General features: G+C 40.9%; 1 protein-coding gene across 2 annotated transcripts in view; it reads right to left on the reverse strand.

Moving 5' to 3' along the window:
• LOC126297598 (structural maintenance of chromosomes protein 4-like) overlaps nucleotides 1-15,582 on the reverse strand; it is a 242,578-nt gene extending 226,996 nt beyond the window's left edge. Inside the window, exon 1 of one of the 2 annotated variants that reach the window (XM_049988578.1) lies at nucleotides 15,030-15,582. In XM_049988578.1, coding sequence (XP_049844535.1) covers nucleotides 15,030-15,275 — 246 coding nt within the window. In that variant the 5' untranslated portion in view covers nucleotides 15,276-15,582. Of the gene's footprint in view, nucleotides 1-13,918; nucleotides 14,587-15,029 lie in introns of those variants that run through there. The other variant, XM_049988579.1, reaches the window with a different exon arrangement.
• Nucleotides 15,583-17,509: the final 1,927 nt, after the last annotated feature.

The following is a 17,509-nucleotide window of genomic DNA, read 5'->3' on the forward strand; positions in this document are numbered from 1 at the left end:
AAAAAATTCCCGGGATTTTCCCGGATCACCCAGTTGTCCCACGTCATGTACATCCTGTCACTACCACACAGGTTGCCATGTGCTCTCCAGTGGATAGATGGGAGAAGGCCACAACTGCAAACCAAGAAATCAATGGCTGAATATGTGCTGTGTGCCACACTGAAATGTGTGGCGGCCCCAGTATTTAAGAGGCAGAGGTCGAGTTGTGACAGTAAATCTTCAACATCTCTGTCTTGGCCAGTAAGAACAGTGCCACCCCACAATGGGATACGAGCATTAAAATCTCCCAAAAGTAGGAAAGATTTAGGGAGTTGATCGATCACTGCAGCCGATGCATTCAGGGATATCACACCACCTGGAGGAAGATATACACTGCAGACAGTTATTTCCTGCGTCGCCCATACCCTGTCCTGACAGCCACAGCTTCAAGAATAGTTTGAAGGGGTACAGGTTCACTGCATATTGAGTTCAGGACAGAGACAAAAACTATTATAGTTGCTATGGTTCCTGTAACATCCCTTATAGCCACAGAGCAGTGGTCCGGAGTGCCGCAAACCAGGTTTCCTGGAGGCACTGTAGAAAGCAGGTGTAGAGCTTAACAGTTGCCGTAGCTCAGCCAGGTGGTTGAAAAAAAGCACCAGAATTCCACTGGAGGATGATATCGTTGAGTATGGTAAGGCACGAAGTGCACAAGGAGGCAGGTTATTTCTCACGGTCACCTGCTGCCTCCACCTGAGTATAGACATTTCTGTGTTGGCTGAGGCATCTGTGAGGTGCAGGTCTGAAGGGAACACTGAGATCTCCAATGCATCCTCAGATGCAGAATTGATAGGGAGTGGCGGCGTTGGGGCCACCAGAGGTTCCATTTCTTAGCAGACTACTACTTAGTTCTGCTTCTCTTTATGGGTGCACAGGAAGACCGTGAAGCTCTTTGTCCAGCAGCTTTTGGCTCCTTAAGCCATTGGCAAGTGTCCGCCACAGCATTATGGAGACATTGGTAGACAGGGCCCCAAGGGACCCTTTCCGTAGGAGATGAGCCAGAGGAGGCTGTTGCTTCTCCAGCAGGGGGGAGGGGCCAATGTCCCCTGTGTTTGTGGGGGGGGGGGGGGGCAGGGAGGGGGGAGGCTTGCTCCCAAAGTACCAAAGTAAGTGCTTTGGTAGCAACAGAGGAATATTTACCCACTACCACGAAGGGGGCATATGCATTCTGGTGGCCCGCAGGGCCCACTTTTTGTGGCACAGAATGAGGAACCACTGGCACTTGGGAGACAAATATGGCTCTCCGCTCTGTAGCTCTATGTTCCTCCCATAGTATAGCGAGGGAGGGAAACGATTTAGGGTCATACCTGTTGGCACTGTATTCTATCTTGTCCTTACAGACTGTCAGTGCTGTATGGTCACCACCTCATTGCAGTTCAACTGCCCTGATGCCACCCAATCCAATCAGGGGCTCTTCCCACAGGCACCCCCAGACACAGCAAAGGCCAACTGGCATGATGGCCATTGCCTCGAGTCCTGATGCCCCAGGAAGACAGGTATCTACTCCTTGGCATACATGAGGAGTTTACAGCTCAGGTATCAGAAGTACAATCCCTGTGTTGTCAGGGGGCTACCACCAAATGGGTCCACTATGGCCCCACCACAACGGACTGGCCACCATGCTGGATATTGGGTGCAGAGAAATCCAATAGTGTCATGGGGGCAAAAGAGGACAGGAGACAACAGAAGAAGATGAAATACCACAAAAAGTCCTCACCCAAATAGTTTAATCGGAAGTGAGATGCAAAGCCATGACAAGAGAATCAGGAGATCGAATCAAAGGGCACTCGCGCACCATGTAAGGCAAGCTGTCCTTCCCCATATGGCCCGCACTTCTGTAGAATTTGGAAAGTGGCAGGTCAAACCATAAAATGGGACCTTAACTTCTGTGTGCGACTCCTTTTAGTCACAGGGATACCTCGGGCCTATTCTAACCCCCGGACCTGCAGGGGGAAGAAAAGAATAGCATGGTGATAGACATGCAGCACAGAAAGGGAAGTAGCACCACAAAGGCTGGGAGCCCGCAATTGCCAAGCATGTACTCAACCAAGAGTGGTGAGCCCTTGGGTGGGAGGGTCAATCAATCAACTTCACGAGTAATTATTTTGGGTCCAGCTGCCTGCTTCCTTTACAAAATGTATGAGAAATTTGCAGTGAAAGGTATTCTATATTCCAAGTGAGTAACTGACCCCTCTTTTCTGGATTTCTTTGATTGCATGTTTTATTTTTGTAACTTTTTGATTTGGGCAAGAAAAGGCTATACAAACATGTACTGTAAGAGACATTGACAAATGACTAAGTAACAAGTGAATAGTGCAATGTATAAACCAATACCCTCTAATCTCTGAGAAAAATCTGCCGTATCAAATACCTTTGCAGTCACTAAGAAGGAAAGAAGGTAGGAGTTAAAATATGTGTAAGGTATTGTCCTATATCTACTTATTCACATACCATTGTGCAGGACAAATTGTGTAATGAGCAAATTGTTTGCAGAGATGAGAAGTTTCCTAATAGTAGGCTAACTATTAATTCAGCAGGCAGCCACAAGACAAAAGGCAATATCTTGTGACTATACAGCAAGGAAGATGCAGCATTCGAGCTCCAGCACCTTCAGACAGTGGCCACATGGGAGAATTGTGCTTATGTGAAAGCATGTGTTTTCTACTTCAAAGGAAAGACTTTGCACAAAAGCTTAAAAATTTCAGCAGTCTCCCTCATTGTGCTTGTCTTTCACTATGGATGAGTAGCAATCATCTGTCCAATAATGTTGTTATTCCACTCTTTCCATTGTTTGATTTTGATCTACACTTTAACATGATCAGTCCCATTCCATTCAGTGCAGCCTACTCAAAGTGCCATAAAGTTCTGAATGGAAGAGATTGATGCAGTCCACCAATAACAATGATGAGAAGGGCAGTAACTATCTAGCCATTCATTATTTCACCACCAAGTGAATACAAAATGGTTACACAGGCCAACAATATGTTGTCCATTACACATAGCAGCAAGGTACCACCTTTTCCACTGCAGATCCTTTCCCTTGCATAGTCACAAACAACATAACACAAACGGAATATTTCTCAGCCATTGTTTATGGCAGTGTATTTTACATAAATGGCACTTAACAGCTGCTAATAAGTATTCAAACTGAAAAATGCCACTGTATATACACGAACTCTTTGAAGTCCACTCACACAAGGGAACTGGACAGGAAATCCTGACAAGGCAAAGACTGTAAAAGTGAGCAGCACTTGTGGTGGGGGAAGTCACCTTTCCCAGAAGAAAAACTGCTGTACAGGATGACTAATAACCAATTTCTCCTCTAACAGCGTAAAACAACATGCAGAGATTTGCACAGAATCTGTCCACATGTGTTTCTTGTGCTCTTATTACTAGTATTACATATATGTATGCCATGTAGAGTTAATAAACTTGGTGGAAAATAAACACCTCTGGGTCTGGACACTGTGTAGCCAGAGATTCTTGTAGCAAACAGTGAAAGGGTCAGTATAATTGTGTTAAACACCCTGTAGTTGGTTTTTAGATGTAGTGAGGTGCAGAGTGCAGAGTATTGCTTGCAAACCTTTCCATTTGCAGACCTACAAAGGAAGTAAGTTCACAACTGCAATATGGCAACCTGCCTCACTTCATGCTTGTACCTTCCACTTCCCCTCCAGCCTGACATCCTCAAAACTTATTTAACCTCATAATACAGTTCTACTGCACTTTATGTGATACAAAAACTTAGTATTTGTTCTTAACCTACTGTAACAACACAATTTTATATCATTAAAACATTTTCAATTATTTGCAATTTTCCCACCCCATGTAAACTATTAGTCCTTGAGATGAAATGAATGGAGCTTTTTTCATACGAAATTTAATGTGGTTTAATTTTTATTAGGATATGTCTTCGCTATCCACATGAGTTCCAAAAGAAATCCGTGGGAATTCGATTACTCAATAAATAGTACAATTCTCAAGGCTGTCAATTCAACTAAGTATTTGGGGGTAAGAATTACGAACAACTTCAGTTGGAAAGACCACATAGATAATATTGTGGGGAAGGCGAGCCAAAGGTTGCGTTTCATTGGCAGGACACTTAGAAGAAGGAACAAGTCCACTAAAGAGACAGCTTACACTACACTCGTTCGTCCTCTGTTACAATACTGCTGCAGAGTGCGGGATCCTTACCAGGTGGGATTAACGGAGGACATCTAAAGGGTGCAAAAAAAGGGGCAGCTCTTTTTGTATTATCACTTAATAGGGGAGAGAGTGTAGTAGATATGATACGCGAGTTGGGATGGAAGTCATTAAAGCAAAGACTTGCGTCGCGGCAAGATCTTTTTACGAAATTTCAGTCACCAACTTTCTCTTCTGAATGTGAAAATATTTTGTTGAGCCCAACCTACATAGGTAGGAATGATCAACATAAAATAAGATAAATCAGAGCTCAAAGAGAAAGGTTTAGGTGATCGTTTTTCCCGCACGCTGTTCGGGAGTGGAATGGTAGAGAGATAGTATGATTGTGCTTCGATGAACCCTCTGCCAAGCACTTAAATGTGAATTGCAGAGTAATCATGTAGATGTAGATATAAACGGTGGAAAATTATTCAAGAGAAACCAAAATGATACTTTAATCCCCCCCCTGCAAACACCCCACTGATCAGGATTTTTAGTATTTCTTCATGGCACTCCCTCATACCACTACACAAAAAATTGCAACTACATGAATGTTTTCCACTATTCGACCTTCCATGGACTTCATTACACATATATACAATGGAGATGGTTGAGCAGGTGGATTGAAACTACACATACTGCACATTGGCTTTGACCAGGCATGGTGTGTGATGTTATCCACGCAAAAACAGAGATGCGAAGGAAAACTGACATTTTACTATTTTTTAATGTAGTAGAATGTGACAAGACTCATCTGTTGCAACATTCCGCTTATTACACATCTACATTCACACTCTGCGAAACACCGGGAAGTGCGTGGCAGAGGGTACATCCCATTGTACCAGTTATTTGGGTTTCTTCTCGTTCCATTCACTTGTACAGAATGGGAAGAACGACTGCATCTTTGTTTACTGTAATTATTCTAATCTTGTCCTCCCTATCCCCATGTGAGCGAAACACAGGGGATGATTGTATATTCCTAGAGTCATTATTTGAAGCTGGTTCATGACAATTTGTTAGGAGACTCTCAGGACAGTTTACATCTACCCTCATGAGTCTGCCATTTCAGTTTCTTCATCATCACCATTAACACTCATCCAAGGGTCAAATAAACCTGTGACCGTATGTGCTGCCCTTCACTGCACACATTCAATATCCCCTGTTAGTCCTATTTAGTACAGGTCCCACACACTTGGACAATATTCTAGAATGAACTGCACAGGTGACTAGTAAGTAATACCCTTTGTAGAATGATTGCACTTACCCCAGTATTCTACTAATAAACCAAAGTCTACCACCTGCTTCACCCACAACTAAGCCTACATGATCATTCTATTTCATATCCCTACACACAGGTATTTGCAGGCATTAGCAGATTCCAACTGCAACACAGCTCACACTGACAAAGTCATTGAGTAAAACAAATGATTTCTGATGTTCCCCAAGGTAGTGTTATGGGCCCCTTGCTACTCCTTATCTATATTAACGATTTGGGAGACAATCTGAGCAGCCGTCTTAGATTGTTTACAGATAACACCGTCATTTATCAGCTAGTAAAGTCATCAGGAGATTAAAACAAATTGCAAAATTATTTAGAAGAGATATCTGTATGGTCCGAAAATCAACAATTGACCCTAAATAACTAAAAGTGTTAGGTCATACACATGAGTGCTAAAAGGCCTCCCTTAAACTTCGATTACATGATGAATCAGTCAAATCTAAAGGCTGTAAATTCAACTATACCTAGCAATTACAATTACGAACAACTTAAATTGGAAGGAACACGTAGAAAACGTTGTGGGGAAGGCTAACCAAAGACTGCATTTTATAGGTAGGACACTTAGAAAATATAACAGATCTACTAAGGAGACTGCCCACACTACACTTGTCCACCCTCTTTTAGAATACTGCTTCGCGGTGTGGGATCCTTACCAGATAGGATTGATGGAGTACATCGAAAAAATTGAAAGAAGGGCAGCACGTCTTGTATTACTGCGAAATAGGGGGGAGACTCCCACTGAAATAATACAGGATTTGGGGTGGACATCATTAAAACAAAGGTGTTTTTCACTGCGGTGGAATCTTATGAAATTTCAATCTACAACTTTCTCCTCCGAATGCGAAAATATTTTGTTGATGCTGACCTACATAGGAAGAAATGATCACCATAATTAAATCAGGGAAATCACAGCATGCGTGGAAAATATAGACGTTCACTTCTTCAGAGTGCCATACGAGACTGGAATAATGGAGAATTGTGAAGGTTGTTCAATGAACCCCATGCCAGGCACTTAAATGTGATTTGCGGAGTATCCATGTGATGTAGATGTGACTCACTGATATTAGTCAAAGGTAGGTGTGTGTGTGTTGCATATATTTATGAACATTTAAATCAAGTTGCCAATCTTTGCACCACTTTGAAATCTTATCAAGGTCATACTTAATAATTGTGCAGCTTGGTTCAGACAGTACTTCTTTATAGATAACTGATCTACAAAAAGCCTTATGTTACTATTAATATTTTCTCAAATCATTATACAGAACAGCAACAGGTCCCAACACACTTCTTGAGGCACATCCAAAGTTACTTCTACATCTGACAATGACTTTCCATCCACGATGAAATGCTGTGTTCTCCCTATGAAAAAGTCATCAATCCAATCATAAATTTCACTTTAAACAACATATGACTGAACTTTTGATAATAAGCACTGGTGTGGTGCCAAGTCAAATGCTTCCCAGAAACTAAGAAATACAGCATTTACCCAACTGCCTTAATAAAAGGCTTTCAGGTTTGTTTGCAGCACAAAAACAACTGGAGTCATACACACCCAAGTCAAAACTATACAACACAAAGACAGAGAGGAATTAAAAAATGACTATGCATCTATGCCAATTGACAGAAGAGAAAACAGCTAAAAACAGGGACATGGAGAAAGGGCTACAGAAGACAATACAGAAACAGAGGTCCAAAACTAGAAATTAAATGGCTTTCGCCATATTTCTTTGGCAGATAAAAAGTAAAACAAGGTTGACAGCCCACGCGTCATTTGCTAAAACGGCCAATAACTCAGACGGCAAATCTAACCGGGAACATGAACAGTTCAAAAAAAAGGGCACTCCATCAGGATGTGGCGGACAGTTAAACTTGTGCGCAATGCGTACAAAGAGGCAGGGGAGTGCCACTTATCAAATGATGATGGCTAAAAAGGCAGTGATAACACGCGACCTAGTTAAATGACCACCTCCCAGCAGGAGGGCCAAGAGGTCATCCAAGCTGCTGGCAGAGGCTTAATAATACGAAGCTTATTCCCACAAAGGGAGGACCAATGGCAATGCCAAAGGGATACCACCTCCTGACAGACAGGGACACAGATCAGTGGAGGGAGTATAGGAACTAGTGGGCTGAGATGATGACTGCAGCCTCAGACGCAGCAGCCTCATTTCCTGACATACTGCCATGACCAGGAAACCCACATATACATCACAGTGGCTCCACCAAGAGTGAGCAAGTGACAGGTTTCCTCGAGCCATTGCATTAAGAGATGGATGGTGTACACTGCACATAGACTCAACAGTGTGCTGGAAGCCAGTGTCAAAAGACGTGGGTGCCAATGAAGGCACACCCAACACCATGGTCAGTTCAAGAGCCATCAGTGTACGAAAAGGTACTAATGGGAAGCTCCATGCGAAGGCAGTGAAACTGAAGACAAAAGAGACAGGCTTGAGTAGTGTCTTTAGAAAGTGAATGAAGGCCAAGGTTAACACTGGACGCTTCCGAAGGGTAAAGGGCTCACACCCACCGGGAAAGTTGCAGGTAGTGCGAAGCGAAGCTGCCAGAGCAAGTGCCGAAACATACTCCAGGAGGTAACAGAAGAGGGACGCTCCCCAAACTGGTCATCAAAGGCATAATCGAAGGAGGCGGCATAGGATGTGTGGTCACACACTGCAGACAAACTGAGTGCATACTTTCCAAAGAGAAAGTCACAATGGTAGTTTAGCAGCTTCAGCATACAGACTCAATTGGGCTAGTGTAAAAGGCACCAATGGCAGAACAGATGTCACCATGGTGGATTGTGTTGAGATGGCATAGGAGGGACAGACATGCAGACGCATAAACAAAGCACCCATAGTCTAGTTTCACATAGGCAAGACACTGGTACAAACAGAGGAGCATGGTTCGACCTGCACCCCAGAAAGTACCATTGAGAACACACAGGATATTGAAGTACTACGTACAGCAGGCTGCCAGGTAAGAGACATGGGAGGAGCAAGAGAGTTTCCTATAGCTTTCATGTTGTGAGTTGGTTTCACATCATCAATGTTTTCAAGGCTGTGTATTGGTCGGCATGGAGGAAACCATTCTGTTGAAGATACTTCATTATGTTTGGACTCAAAATATGTTATAAGATTCTACAACAAATCGATTTCAATGATATTGAACGGTACTTTTGTAGGTCACTTCTACTATCTTTCTTGTAGATGGATAGTACCTGTGCTTTCTTCAAACTACTGGACAGTGTTTTTTGTTCGAGATATCTACATTAGATTATAGTTAGAGTGGCTAACTCAGCCACAAATTCAATATAGAATTGTACACCTCTTTCAAGGTTACATTAATCACCTATTTGTTGAAGTGTTAAAAACACTTGTATAAATGACCACATATAGCCATCTTTTAACAGAAAAATATTTGTAAACCTAATGAAATTCCAAAGCACTGCATCATCATGAATACAATCAATGTGATAGGCACAAACTAATAAAATAAATGATAACAGAACGAACAAATATTCGACATTGAAATTTCCTTACACAGCTTATTATATAAAAGGGCAGAAAGTTTATCACAAAGATTCATACGTGAATATATTACATATTTGTTGGCCAACTTAACTGCCTTGCTGAACACTGACTAATGAAGCAAAGGGCTAGAGTTCACATATTCACACCACCCAAAGCCTCACTGCTAATACTTCCACAAAAGCAAAAAAACCTGTGACAAAGCAGTCAATTGCAAATCAAATGACCTTAATCCATTCTAAATAAAACAAATGGTTAAACAACATAAATTTATTATAGCCACAGTAAATGAAAGTAATATACAGAGGTATTTAGTAAGGACCGGAGAGGTGGTTGGCTGCAGCCTTGTTGAAGGTACTACCGTGCCATTTACCTGCACTAATTTAGAAAAAAACTAGGATACTTAAATCAGGCAAAGCGTGAACTTCCATCCTTCCTCATCCAATGCTCATGTCAAACTCACAACAGTAGGTTATACTTTATGACAATTCTTAAGTACTTGTGTATTTATAGAATAACTCTGCTACTAACGCACAAAATGAAATTTAACTTTCACTGCTTTAACATTTCATACTATAACTGCTGGTCAGAATACGTAAAAACATTTCTTATTCACCTACAAGTAGCTAGACATGAAACCTCTGGCTAAAGTCTAGCACTGGGCCAGCAGCATTAACGGCAGTGCTTATCTACTACTCCTAGGTTGGCTCCATATCCATTTCATGCAGCCAACAGGGTGATTCTCTGACATAACCAACGAGAGGCCAGAAGAGAGGCAATGCATTTCTTGTGACATAATTGAAATCATTGCCCTGTATACTGTTTTTCGGTGTATTACTGAGTTTCATGAGATACTTTGTGATTATGGTAGCGAGTGCTATTAAGTGGACAGATTTAAGTCATTTAGCTCTGCATGATAATACATGTGTTGGTGCATGCCTCAGATTGTTATGACATAAAAACCTATCAAATGTGACAGTGAATATGATTAAACAATCGTTCTGCATGAGCACAATGAGTAAATGGGGTCGACAGAAGCATCCGATCCCACACGTCGGCTGACGTAAGGGTGTTGTGTGTGACGTCATGACGGCGCGGAGTTTTGTTTGTGAGTGTGGCGTGTTTGTAGAGGTCGTCGTGTTGTGGTTTGTTGTGCTCTCTGGTGGTATGTTCAGGGTTTTCGTTTGTGTGGTGTAATGTGCTCAGTTTGCTTTTGCTCATTATCCAGAATTGTTAGAGTGTCGGCTGTGTTTGTAGTGGAATTCGTTTCAGTGAGTTAATTTTGCGTGAAGGTTAATTTAGTGTTGTTTGCTGTACATCGTATGGTAATTTTAGTAAAATTAATTGGTTGTTTTTGTTCAGCAATGGATATGACGGATAAAATTAACAGTGTGCAGGTCAAGGGAAGTGTGATCCCAGTGTGTGGCTGTGTATGTTGATATTGGTATCGGGAGATGTTTCCGAGCTATATAGGCCAAGGGAAGTGTTGGATTCTAATTTATGGGATCGGGAGCTGCTGTTAAGCTAAGTAGGTCAAAGGAAGTGTCTGATTCCAGATGATATTGTGTTTAGTGGTATTTGGGGAGTTTTGTGACATCGTTTTTCTTCATCATTTTGTGTGGTTTTGTATGGGGGTGGGTGTCTAAATTTGTTTATATTTAGTTTGCCCCTACCCAAAAACACCCCATTTTCCACCCCATTAGGCTTTTTGTGGAAAGTGTATGTGTTTGTTTTTCGATGTATTTTTGTCCTTTTAACGTGTACGTACCGACTTTATATGCGCCATATTGAAATAGTGGTTTATGGTCATTTCCGCCACATTTGTGATGTCATGGGTCAAAGCAGACGGGTAGGATCGGACGCTTCCATATTTCCAGTAAATGGATCAATTTTTATTAAATTAAATTATTAGAGAAGGTATATGGATCAATTCTTATTTGTAGCAGTCACAATTGGTATATTAATAAACATTGATCCACCTACCTTCTCCCATGACTGATTAAAAAACACTGATCCTCTACCTCATGCCACAATTTAATTGAAAACATTGACCCATTTACTCAGTGTCCTCATGCAGATCAATTGGGTAACAACACTAAGCAGAGAAATATTTCACTGCTTCTTTTTAATACCTCATTAATTGTGATGATGTCCTTAGTTTGCAGATACTAGCACAGTTCAACCAGCTGCAACGCAAACAAGGAGTGATTAAATTTGTACTTTTTCCACTGACAGATTCATTGGATACACAAACTCACAACCAAACTTTTGAGGTCCAGACTAACAGACATCAAGCTATACTACAGATTAGTGTCACGCCTTACCTTTTCCAATGCCAGATTCTTTGGGTTCACCAACTGCAATCTTAATCACATTCCATCCTAACAGACCTCTAGCTAAAACAAAGCCATTATTGTGACATTAAGCTGTTCTACTGAGTCACAAGGTAACCACACTCAAATTCTGAACCTCTTCCATAATTTCAAAAATACATCTTTTCAGTCCACTACAACCTACTATCAACAAACTCAGTAACAACAACATGAAACAATTTCCAACTTCAGTACACTATGCAAAATTCCCTACACAGCAAGTCGCTGTCGTACAAAACTAGCACTGAAATTAACAGTACGGAGTAACAGAGTGTCACAGTACTTGATAATAGGTGATTGTTGTTGTTGTGGTCTTCAGTCCTGAGACTGTTTTGATGCAGCTCTCCATGCTACTCTATCCTGTGCAAGCTTCATCTCCCAGTACCTACTGCAACCTACTGCAACCTACATCTTTCTGAATCTGCTTAGTGTAGTCATCTCTTGGTCTCCCTCTACGATTTTTACCCTCCACACTGCCATCCAATACTAAACTGGTGATCCCTTGATGCCTCAGAACATGTCCTACCAACCAATTTCTTCTTATGGTCAAGTTGTGCCACAAATTTCTCTTTTCCCCAATCTGATTCAATACTCATCTTCAGCATTCTTCTGTAGCACCACATTTCGAAAGCTTCTATTCTCTTCTTGTCCAAACTAGTTATCGTCCATGTTTCACTTCCATAGATGGCTACACTACATACTAATACTTTCAGAAACGACTTCCTGGCATTTAAATCTATACTCGATGTTAAATTTCTCTTCTTCAGAAACACTTTCCTTGCCATTGCCAGTCTACATTTTATATCCTCTCTACTTCGGCCATCAGGTATTTTGCTCCCCAAATAGCAAAACTCCTTTACTACTTTAAGTGTCTCATTTCCTAATCTAATTCCCTCAGCATCACCTGATTTAATTTGACTACATTCCATTATCCTCGTTTTGCTATTGTTGATGTTCATCCTATATACTCCTTTCAAGACACTATCCATTCCGTTCAACTGCTCTTCCAAGTCCTTTGCTGTCTGACAGAATTACAATGTCATCGGCGAACCTCGAAGTTTTTATTTCTTCTCCATGGATTTTAATACCTACTCCGAATTTTTCTTTTATGTCCTTCACTGCTTGCTCAATATACAGATTGAATAACACCAGGGAGAGACTACAACCCTGTATCACTCACTTCCCAACCACTGACTCCCTTTCATGTCCCTCGACTCCAAGAACTGCCATCTGGTTTCTATACAAATTGTAAATAGCCTTTCACCCCTGCCACCTTCAGAATTTGAAAGTGTACTGCAGTCAACATTGTCAAAAGCTTTCTCTAAGTCTACAAATGCTAGAAACGTAGGTTTGCCCTTCCTTATCTAGCTTCGAAGGTAAGTCTTAGGGTCAGTATTGCCTCATGTGTTCCAACATTTCTACGGAATCCAAACTGATCTTCCCCGAGGTCTGCTTCTACTAGTTTTTCCATTCGTCTGAAGAATTCGTGTTAGTATTTTGCAGCTGTGACTTATTAAACTGATAGTTCGGTAATTTTCACATCTGTCAACACCTGCTTTCTTTGGGATTGGAATTGTATTCTTCTAGAAGTCTGAGGGTATTTCGCCTGCCTCATACATCTTGCTCACCAGATGGTAGAGTTTTGTCAGGACTGGCTCTCCCAAGGCCTCCAGTCACACCTGACTATTAAATTTTCATCTCCCTTCATTATCTGAATAATTTCTTTTATTACATCATACATCTCTTCAATTTCTTCGTCATCTGCAGAGCTAGTTGGCATATAAACTTTTACTACTGTAGCAGGTGTGGGCTTCATATCTATGTTTGCCACAATAACGCGTTCACTATGCTATTTGTAGTAGCTTACACGCATTCTTATTTTCCCATTCATTATTAAACATATTCTGCATTACCCCTATTTGATTTTGTGTTTATAATCCTGTAGTCACTTGACCAGAAGTCTTGTTCCTCCTGCCACCGAAATTCACTAATTCCCATTATATCTAACTCTATCCTATCCATTTCCCCTTTTAAATTTTCTAACCTACCTGCCTCCAAATAGGTGATTAGTATTGCAAATACCAGAATGAGATTTTAACTCTGCAGCAGAGTGTGCGCTGATATGAAACTTCCTGGCAGATTAAAACTGTGTGCCCGATCGAGACTCGAACTCGGGACCTTTGCCTTTCGCGGGCAAGTGCTCTACCATCAGTACGATACGGATACTGGCAGAAGTAAAGCTGTGAGTACCGGGTGTGAGTCGTGCTTCGGTAGCTCAGATGGTAGCGCACTTTACTGCGAAAGGCAAAGGTCCCGAGTTCGAGTCTCTATCCAGCACACAGTTTTAATCTGCCAGGAAGTTTCAGTATTGCAAGTAGTTTGTGCTCCCAGAAATCAAAGCTACCTATGAAACCACTTACAAAACACCCCCATACATCAAGATCAAACATGAAACAGAATTAACAGATAAAAATAATTGCAAAAATAAAAACATCACCATTTCAAGAACAAATCTTACTCACTTCCTTTGGCACACACATTCTTCCCTGCTTTCCAAAGTCTAAATGACTCTGTAGCACATAATTCCTCTTTCCCCACCCAATAATTCTTTTCGTTGCCCCAACACCCTTGAATTGTATGTGTGCAGGTCTATTTATTTGTCCCTAATTCCTACAAAATGATCCACAGCCAAATGCATGAAGTCAATTCATCTAACCCCTTGTAACTAGTCCCCCCTTTGACATTAAGATTGACCTATCTGTTATACAATTTTTTATTAACATAGTACAAGCTAGCCTGTCTTTAACTGCCTTAAAAATCATATCAGGAAAAAGAGTGACTGCCTGAAACAACTGCTCTCCACAACTACGGTCCAACATCATCATGCCCTCTACCACATACACCCCCCCTTTTTTTTTTCTTCAAAATTACATTCTAAAACGAATACAATTTATCTAACGAGTAGAAAATCAAGCACGAGATCTTAAAAAATTAAGTAAGTGATACAACAGTTTTCCTAGGAAGCCTTGATTTCTCCGTTTCTGATAAACATTAAAAATTAACGAATTACTTTCCGCATCGAGATTACGATCGATAGAATGTTACGTTACACAGAAATTCAATTCAAAATACACACAAAAACGTGACGTCACAGCAGCCATAATGTCACAGATCAGGTAAGAAATCAATACCCAGAGCCGGCGGCACAAACATCAATAACATCACCTTATAATGGCCATATTGTTTACGGCGTTTGTTGCATATCTCCTACGTGACTTGTCACACCAGACGACATTAATTCAACATTTTCAATTTTTTAAAATAATGGGAATAAGAGGCCATTGTGCACAACTACGTATTTACATGTCAAAGAAACGAGAAATTTTACAACAATCTTGCGATCACCTAGGACAGCTGCACTGATATTTAATCAACATCTAACTACGAAACCGACTATAATATGGGCAGAAAACATTGTTATGACATGCAACGAGTACAATGCTGCCAAGAGGCACATATATAATATAAAGCCGTTGCCATAGCTTTGCACATAAATGAATGAGAACGTGATGACAAACTTCTAACACAATATCTCTATGCTATATTATTTACTAGTAGTAAATCTTCACTCACCGGATGGAAAGGCCCTAATATTTGCCTTCCAGCATAACTTTTGAAATTTTCGTTATCAATGTGTGTAATCATCAATCTCGGTCCCTTACTATCAAAGGAACATACGGGCTTTGGACCAGGTGGGATGTAAATGTCACCGAGTCTGATACCTCCCTCTTCATCCGAAGAGTCGTCACTGTCACTACCCTTCTCACTATCATTTTCGATTTCTTCTTCCGTTGTCTTGCAAACTTTATCAGAAGACATTTTTCAGCTACCAATAATGGAAGCGGTATTAACCTGTCACCTCAAACCGAACCCACCTACATTCAACGGCTAAGAACAAATACAATGGCGCTCTCGCGGGAAAATTTTTGTTATGGGCCAAAGATATTCAAATGTTGAAGACACGTCAAATATCGAAGTCGTACGGAAAAATCACATAAAGATCGATTTAGAATCGAGTGAACAGAACGGAAAGAAACGTTAAACCACTCCTTAAGGCTGCATTCATACAGTTCGTCAACGAAACAGAATGGTACGTGAAGAAACTTTTCACATTTGTATTGTCGAGAAGGACAGTGGCGTCGTCTGGTAACATCGGAGGGTAACATGTTCTAGCTGCGCCCACTCGTCGTCTTCTTTGTTATAGAGACACATTGCAAAGGTTTCCATGACGTCTTCTATACTTTTGTACTGTAGTCTTCTTGTGAAAACCATTTATTTGCCAAGATCGCTATGCTAACACAGTAACTGGTTTACTAGTTTCGCCAATATGTTTTGCCATCTCCAGATCTACAGGGCGTGTGACTAACTATGGCCACCTAGAATAATTCCGAAAGTACGATAGAAGCTCATAAGTTTGTGGGACAGAAGTTGCATGGGACAACGGGGGCCATAATATGACGTTGGTTTTTGTGGGGTAGCGTCAGAGCTATGAACGTCAGTTTTTTTTTTTATGGGATGCTATAGTCTGGTACTTATTTTCTGATAGTGACTATTGAGACGAATCCAATTATGTGTAACAGCAAGGTCTTTGAAGTCAACGAAGGTGAAAAAGGTGGCATGCATGTCTATTTACAGAAGGTGTTCGAAGTGGTGACCACTGGTATCAACACAATGCTGCAATCCTCTTATCATGGATTGGGTGGTATTCGTTATCACTTATAACTCTCTCTCTCGTATATCGTGCGAATATTAAATATTCGCCGAATACGGCCTATCCATCTAACATGCCAGTGACATGTAAACACCATTCGATGGTTTTGCAATACAACACTAATGGGAACAGTAAGATTAGTACCGTCGAATCAAGCGAATGTGAATGATGCTTCTCATTTCCAGAGAATGCCAACGAAATTCAGTGAGAGCTAGAGAGTTACACGTTGAAAGATATCCTCGACGTACTTACCCTACACATCCTACATTTAAATATGTGTATGATAAATTGAGAACAATTAGATCTTTAATGCATTGGAAACATAAATGGCAAAGGAAAATTACTAACGAGGAAACGGAAATTGGTACTCTTGCTACTGTGGCTCGAAATCCTTGTGTTAGTTTGCGTCAAATCGCAAGGGACTCTGGCATGAACCAGAGTAGTGTTGTTCATGTTCTCCATCGCTATAAATATCATCCTTACCATATCAGTCTCCACCAAGAAGTAACTGGTAGAGATTTTATGCATCACATTGAATTCTGCCAATGAGCTCGACTTCAGATTCCAAGGAATGACATATTTATTAATTTGATTTTATTTATTGACAAGGCTTCATTAACGAACCATGGAAAAGTTAATTTGCGTAACAAGCATAATTCGTTAAATGAAAATCCATGTTGTCTGAAGCAAGTTGCACATCAAAAACCGTGGTAGGTGAATGTATGGTGTGGGTTTCTGGAAAACAGAATTATAGGCCCCTATTCCATCGAAGGATATCTTAATGGTAGGAAGTACAACACATTTCTACAAGAAACATTAGGTCTGTTATTGGAAGAAATACCATCAAGAACAAGGAACAGAATGTGGTATCAACATGATGGGAGTCCGACAAATTTTTCACTGATGGCTAGAAATGAGTTGCAGAGACAATTCCCAAATCGTTAGATTGGATATGTAGGAGATGTGTCATAGCCAGCTCATTCGCCAGACTTGACGCCTCTGGATTTTTTCTTGTGGGGGTTCGCAAAAGACATTGTTTATAAAGACATTCCAACACACCTGAAGATTTGCGAGAGAGAATTGTCAGAGAATACGCTTCGATAAGTGCCGAAGTGATGAGGAATACCACTCAATCCATGATAAGAATATTGCAGCACTGCATTAATACCAATGGTCATCACTTTGAACACCTTCTGTAAATGAACATTTATGCTACCTTTGTGACCTTCTTTGAGCTTCAAAGACATTACTGTTACACATTGTTGGATTCTTCTCGATATCCACTATCAGAAAATAAGTACCAAACTATAGCATCCTGGTAAAAAAAAAAGAAACAAAGTTG

Source organism: Schistocerca gregaria, chromosome X (assembly GCF_023897955.1).
Source record: "Schistocerca gregaria isolate iqSchGreg1 chromosome X, iqSchGreg1.2, whole genome shotgun sequence".
NCBI classification, from domain to species: domain Eukaryota; kingdom Metazoa; phylum Arthropoda; class Insecta; order Orthoptera; family Acrididae; genus Schistocerca; species Schistocerca gregaria.